We start from the raw sequence: 7,185 nt of genomic DNA on the forward strand, positions 1-7,185 counted from the left end.
CCCCCCCCCCCCCCCCCCCCCCCCCCCCCTTCTGCCACCTGCAAACGTGCACCTCCCTGGCCGCACCCTGGCTGCACCTCCACATTGGTTTCTTACACACCAGACTCGCAGGCGGCACCGGGGGGAAGGGCTCGGGAAACGATCGGCAAGACTGACACATCCCCCTGTCTCCCCCGGTGTCCAGCCAACTCGGCCAGGCATCGCCCCGCCAAGCCGCTACTGCACCCGCAGGATGCCCGCCGCCACCAGCTTCTCCACCTTCTTGGCGATCTCGGGGTGCCGCAGGTGCTCCTGCGCCGCCTTGGGATCCTCCTGCATGTCTTGCAGCACCTGCGCAGCAACGGCATGCGCGCGGCGACGGCGGGCGAGGTGACGGCGGCAGCGGCGGCGTGTCGCTCCGGGGCTGGCAGGCGGGGCAGGTGGACGGGAGGGGGCGGGGCGGGCACTCGCAACACACGACCCTGGGCACCGAAATCGCAGCATAGCGGCACCAGGCTGCACACACTGGGCCCATCCAATCTGCCCGGCAGCCGCCCGCGCCACGAGGCATGCACAGGCGTGGGGCCTATATTACCTGCCGCATGACAGGGTCGCTCAGGATGCTCTGAACCTCTGGGTCCGCCATCGCCCGCGCCTGCCTCTCCTTGAGCTCAGACTCATCCACTTCCCCGCGGTTCATCTGCAGCGCCAGGCGCCGCGGGTAGCAGCGCAGTGGGCACGGAGCGGCGGCGCCGGCGCTGCGCCTGCACCCTGCCAGGCACTTGCCCGCCCCTCCGCGTTGCCACCTGACCCACCGCCCATACTGCCGCCACCTGCTTCCTTCCCACCCTCCCCGCCTACCCTCTGCCCCTCCACACACACACACACCTCCACACAGACTACACTCAAACAACGCCAGCACCAGCGCCACCCCCACACACACCTTGTTGATGGCCTGGATGCAGCGCAGCAGGCCGTCCTTGAGCTCCTGGTTGTCTGGGTCCTTGGCCAGCCCCGCCTGGTACGTCTCCACAGCCTTGTCGTACTCCTACGGCAGCGGGGCAGAGGTGGAGGATGGGAATGGAATAGGGTGGTTAGGGGTTTCTGGGGAAGAAGCAAGGGAAGAGAAGGGGTGAAGGGGAGGGGAGGAAGCGGTGCAGATGGGGACGGAGGAGGACGGGCGGGCCAGCCATGGGGCAGCCGGCACGTTGCAAGGGTGGCAGCTGTCTGCCTGCCGCCGCCTGCCAGGCGCGCCATGGGGCCTCAGGGCGCCGACATCGGCAGGGCATGCAGCGACGGGCGATGCCCGCCGGCGTGCACGAGGGTGGTTGCACGCAGGCCGGGCCGGGCCGCTTCCGCCTTGCTGTGCGCATCCTCCGTACCCGCGGCGCCATGTGGCTAGCATGGGCGCCGCGGGCCATTGGGATGCAGTGGCACTGGCAGCGGCAGTCGCAGGGCAGTGGCTGTGCTGAGCAGTATGGTGAGCAGTAGCTGGGAGTGTGGGGCTGGGATGCCGACAGGAGCAAGCCACAAGCATGCCTCATCTCTCGCCCCACCCCACACAGACGCCACCTGTGGCGGCGGGCACGAACAGTACGCATACCGGCCCAGCCCACCTTCATGAAGAACTGGAGGTGGCCCTTGCGGGAGTATCCCTTGATGAAGTCGGGGGCCAGCTTGATGCACTCCTCAGCATCCTTGAGCCCTGCGGGGCACGAGCAAGGCAACACTGCGTCGGCATACCTACAGGTCACACCTCTCTAGACCTCCAACCGGCATACGTGCGTACAGTGCCCCAACAGCAGCCCGGCAGCAGCCCAGCTGCGCCCCAGCACCACTCTCGCAGCAGCCGCACGTGGCGCCGCCCACAAACCAAACCGTGGCTGGGTTTGATCGCCCATCCCGTCTCCCTGCCCCAGCAGCCAGCCCACCCTCGTTCAGCGCCCCAAGCTTGGTGTAGCAGGCGGCGCGGTTGGAGAAGAGCTTGTAGGCCTCGGGGTTGACCGAGGCAGGCCCGCGCTTGAGCGCCTCGCTGTAGTGAGCCACAGCCTCTGGGTACCTGCTTGGGGGAGGGGGCGGGGGCAGGGGCTCCGGCGTGTTGGCCGCTGGGTGGCGGGAAACGCATCACAATTGTGCAGTGGAAGGCAGGAGCGGTGAGCCGAACCCTATGGCTTCCCCTCTGCCGAGCCGCACGCAGCCCCGCCTGTGTGCCTGCAGGCGCAGCCCGAGGACGGCGGGCAGCGCCCACGCACCGCTGCTCCTTGAAGGCCGCATTCCCCTTCTCCTTCTCCACCCCACTCAGCTCCAGGTCCACATACGCCGCCTGCTGCGCCTCCTTCAGCGACTTCCAGTCTCCTGCAGCCGCTTCAGCGTGTCGGCATTCCTGCGAGGGCAGGGGGGGGAGGTGCAGGAGATGTTGCGAGGTTGGCAAGGGGGTGCGAGCTTGGTGTATAGGACACCTGTACAACGACCACCACAGCCGCACACCACCCAGAGCCACCCCCCACCGCCGCACCTGTGCTCCGTCAGGCTCTTCTGGTACACACCCACCGCCTCCTCCAGCCTCCCCAGCTTGACCAGCGCGTTGCCTTTGCGCGTCAGCGCCCTGGCAATCAGCTTGTAGTCGTTCCGCAGCTCGCGGCCGCGCTCTACCGCTGCAATGGGGGCGGGGATGGCAAATTGGCAGCGAAATGAGTGACGGGGCGGTATTGTGGGCACCAGCGCGCATGCAGGGGCATGCATGGGGCAGGGCAGGCTCGCCCAGGGTGGCAGCAGCCAGCAGCCCGCTCGCCCAACTCTCCTCCTCAAACACACACAACACACAGACACCTGGCCCCATCCCCCAGATCGTCCAGCCGGCCGAGCAGGAGCCCCAGCCAGCCGTCGCCCACCTGCATCGCAGTCTGCGCAGCACTGCTCGTAGTCGCCCTTCTCAAAGTGCACAGCGGCGCGGTTAGAGAGGAAGGAGATGTCCTGGTCGTACAGCTCGATGGCCCTGCAGTACAAGGCGGTACAGGTGCGGCGGTACGGGTCTGATTGCGGTACAGGTTCAGAAGCAGGGCCATTGAGCAGGTGCATGCCACCACGAAGGTAGCAGGGCCGGGGGGGCTCCCTTGCGCCCCACCATCCGCCCCGGAGGAGCTCGCACACAAATCCCACCCCAGCCTGACTGGAGCCCACCAAGAGCCACCAACTACCCCCATCACCCCTCGCACCTGTTGTAGTGCGCCAGCGCCTCATCAAACCGTTTTGTCTTGTACGCCTCATTCCCCAGCTCCTTCTCCTGTAGGGCCTCCTTCTTCCTGCACGCACGGCCAGGGTGGGAGGCAGCAAAGGTAGATAAGGGAAGGCTGGGAAGGGCAGGGGATGTCAGCTATCATGGTTGGTCACAGGAGGGCCACCAGTGAGAGCAAGGGGTTAGCAAGCTGCCACCGATGCGCTCCACAATCCAAAACCTCACTTGTTGAGCAGCTCCCACTCCTCATCTGTCCGCTCCGGGGCCGGCTCTGGCTCGGCCGCCGCCGCCGGCTGCTGCGCGTCCTGCTGCATCGGCTCCGGCCCGCCGCCGCCCGCCGCCGCGGGCTCGCCGCCTGCCGCGGCGCCGCCGTCGCCGCCGCCGCTGGCGGCGTGCCGTGGCGCGTCACCTTGGAACGACAGCCCCAGGCCCACTTGCAGCGCCAGCTGGAAGCGATCATCTCCCAGGTACTTCTGCATACTGTCTGTGCACACACACACACACACACACACACACAGGCAAGGACTCAGGCCGGGGATAGACTCGGGCCAGGGATCAGGCCAGAGGAGCAGCGGCGTCACGGCACCTCCAGCTTCAACGGAGAAAGGGCGAGGCGCGTGGCTGGACACCCATAAGCACCAGCAAGTGCCGGCAGCCCAGCCGCAAGCACGCGCAGCTCCTGCTGGGCCCCAGGAGGCACCCAACACGGCCCAGGCCTTGCCCTGCCAGTGGGCCGCCGCCCTCCCGCGCTTGCCTGGGCTGCGGTTCACATCCTGCAGCATCTGCATGAAGTCGGGCTGCTGCAGGAGGGCGCGGGTCTGCGGGTTGGTGGCCAGGCGCGACAGCACCTCGGGGCTGGCAAACAGGCCGGCAAAGCCGCCCGCGGGGCCGCCCGCCGCGCTGGCCTGCGCCGCCTTGGCATCCTCCAGCCCCTGCTTCAGCTGCTCGTTAGAGGGGTCAAGCTGCAGGCCTGCGGCGGAGGGCAGGGCAGGCAGGGCGGTAGGCTGCGTGAGCCAAATGGGGAGGGACACAGGAATCCAGCACAGCAACCGCAACCGATGCTGCACACACGCCCTTTCGAAGGTGCTCGGCCAGCATCGTTCTGTGCACACTGGCGATGGTACAGCCTACTCCCACACTCACTCCAGAACCTCCCCCAGCCAGCGCTGCAGCTCCCGCAGCTATCCCAGCAGCTCTGCTCACCCTTGGTGTAGGCCTCCACGGCCTCGTCCCACTGGCGCAGCCCAAACTGGGCAGCTCCCAGCCGGGAATAGCCCTTGGGCCAGTCCGGCTTCAGCTCCACCACCTTCTGGGCATCCCCCAGCGCCTGCTGGTACTGGCTCATGGAGGCATAGGCCGCGGAGCGGTTGGAGTAGAGGACGTGGTTGGTGGGGTCCACGGCGATGGCGGCAGTGAAGTGCTCCACCGCGTCTGGGAAGTTTCCGGAGCTGAAGGCGGCATTGCCCTTGGCCTGGACGGCAGAGGGGCAGGACGCAGAGGGGCGGGCATGTGAGCGGCAGGCATGCAGGGGCCGGTCAGCGGCGATACGTTGGGTGGCAGGCAGGCTGCCGCAGACGAGGCCGCGCCCGAGGCGGCAGGTGGCGGCAGCCCAGGCAGACTTTGGCAGAGACCGAGATGGTGGCCGATCGCAGGCAGCGGGTCGCAGGCAGCGGGGCAAGCGTGGACCCCGATGATCGCGCGGGCATGGGGTCAGGAGTGGAATGGGCGGCATTCCACACCTTTAGTTCTGCTGCGTCGCCCATCCTGAGCACGGCACTGCCGGATAACACCTCGAAGAATAGCCGTCGATGACCGGCACATCGTGCCGCCGCCTTCTGGAAGCGGGGCAGGGAGGGGGTACTGCCTGGCGTAGTGCGCAGCCCAAGCACGGCGGGCATGGGCGGGAGATCCCCACACCCAAGTGCACGGCAGCTGAATCCAAGGTACAGCGCGTGCAAGCGGCTGCAGGCGCATCACTGAAACCTTGTTGCCCCGCCTGGCGGCGCGCGGCAGCTGCACAGGCACAGACAAGTGCTGCGACGGTATAGAAGCAGGCAGCAGCAGCAGGCGGCAGCGCTTCCCTCCCAGCCGGCAGCGACGGCGGCGGCAGAATGGCGGCAGACTGGGGGGCCAGCCTGGAGCGCCTGTTTGCCAAGAAGGGCGTGGAGGAGCTGAAGACCTCCAAGGCGGTGAAGAAGGTGGTCAAGGCGGCGGCGCAGCACAGCAACCGGTCCGCCCAGGAGCTGAGCAGGCAGCTGGAGGAGTTCCTGCGCAGGTGGGCAGGGGGCAGGCGGCTGCCTGCGCTGGGTGCTGTGCTGTGCCGCATGGCTGCCGAACGCAGCAAGCCCAGGAAGGGTGGTGCAACCGCCAGGTTCCGCCCTACGAATGTACCAAGCATTGAGTGCCCAGACATCTGCCGCTCGGCTTAACGTGGACAACTTTGAGCTGCCTGCTACACTCGGATGCAGGGGCGATGGCGGCTTCAGGCTGGCGGGCAGCAAGATAGCCCGGGCGCCTCTGCCAGCGCAGAAATTGAAGAAGAAGAAAGAGAAGGAGAAGAAGAAGAAAAAGGCAAAGGTATCCGGAGAAACAGCAGCAGCAGCAGACGAGGAGCACGAGGCGCCAGCAGCAGGGGCGGCGGCGGCGGCAGCAGGCGCTGGCCCCGCCAAGAAAAAGCGCAAGCAGCAGCACGGCGCTGAGGGATCCGCGGCAGCAGAGCAGCAGCTGGAGGCAGGCACAGCCCCTGCGCACGGCGAGCCAGAACAGAAGAAGAAGGAAAAGAAGAAGAAGCGCAAGGCTGGTGAGGGGCCAGAGCAGCAGGAGGAGCCGCAGGAGCAGCAGCAGCAGGAGCAGCAGGAGGAGGAGGAGCCGCAGAGCCGCAAGAAGAAGAAGCGCAAGACGCAGGGCGACGGCAAGGGCGCCGCTGCTGCCGCAGCCGCTGCGCCACGGGGCTGGGAGGACGAGCAGGACGGTGCGGGCGTTCATGGCGTGGAATCCGGGGACAAGGAGCGGGACACGGCGGGCATGCCGTGGCGGCAGAACAACAGCCGCAAGAAGGTGAAGAGCGGCGCCTTCAGCAAGGCAGAGAAGGATGCCATCAAGCGAGCAGGTGCGCGTGGTGCCGGGTGTGGGCTGGCAGGGATGGGGCGGGCATGCAGGGCAGGCTGCCTGTGGCATGTGGGTGGCTGGCCTGGCGGCCCAGCGGGCTGGCTGCCCAGCGGGCTGGCTGCCCAGCGGGCGGGCTGCATCCTTCCGGCGGGGATCATCTGCTGCAGGGCCGGCCCTCGGCCACGATGCCGCCTGCTGCTGCTGCAGCCTGCGTCGCACGTGGCGCCTGGCTTGAACACCGCCACCGCCGCCGCCCCCACCTGCCGCCGCCGCAGTGGAGGCATATGCCGTGGCTAACGGGCGCAGCACCGACGACTACAGCTGGCTGTACGGCAGCAGCAGGCGCGGAGAGACAAAGGGGTTGTGGAGCAAGATTGCGGCGGCGCTGCCGCACCGCACCGTCAAGTCGGTATGGGCTGCGGGCAGCCGCCTGTTCCACGAGGGCAACTACCAGGTGAGCGCGCGGCAGCTGCCGGGAAGGTGGGGGCTTACCGCAAGCTGTCTAGCCCGCCGATTGGCGTCTGGCTGGGGCAGGGTCTAGGCGTAGCGGCAGCAGGAGGGGCCAGCGCAGGGTCACACGCCAGGCTCTGCTTCACCCCTGCTTGCCCCCGCCCTACACCCCTGCGTGCCCCTCCCACACCCACGCCCACACCCACACACACGCTGCCTTCCCCTGCTTGGCCCCCGCCCTGCAGGGCCGCTGGTCGTCGGAAGAGGATGCCCAGCTGCTGCAGCTGGTGAGCGAGAAGGGGCGGAGGTGGAAGGAGATTGGCGGCGCGCTGGGGCGCATGCCCGAGACGTGCCGAGACCGGTGGCTGATGGTCAGGTGGGCGGCGGCACAAGTGGTATGTGTTGTGGGTGAA

General features: G+C 67.8%; 1 protein-coding gene across 1 annotated transcript in view; it reads left to right on the forward strand.

The window, feature by feature from the left end:
* Nucleotides 1-5,325: 5,325 nt before the first annotated feature.
* The window catches only part of CHLNCDRAFT_49822 (hypothetical protein), a gene marked incomplete at both ends in the record, with an annotated part of 3,660 nt that continues 1,800 nt past the window's right edge, over nucleotides 5,326-7,185 (forward strand). The window contains 4 exons of the mRNA XM_005851046.1: nucleotides 5,326-5,489; nucleotides 5,683-6,323; nucleotides 6,598-6,776; nucleotides 7,018-7,148. Of these exons, the coding sequence (XP_005851108.1) occupies nucleotides 5,326-5,489; nucleotides 5,683-6,323; nucleotides 6,598-6,776; nucleotides 7,018-7,148 (1,115 nt within the window). The remainder of the gene's footprint in view (nucleotides 5,490-5,682; nucleotides 6,324-6,597; nucleotides 6,777-7,017; nucleotides 7,149-7,185) is intronic.

The sequence above is a fragment of the Chlorella variabilis genome (genome assembly GCF_000147415.1).
Source record: "Chlorella variabilis unplaced genomic scaffold CHLNCscaffold_2, whole genome shotgun sequence".
Taxonomy (NCBI): Eukaryota; Viridiplantae; Chlorophyta; class Trebouxiophyceae; order Chlorellales; family Chlorellaceae; genus Chlorella; species Chlorella variabilis.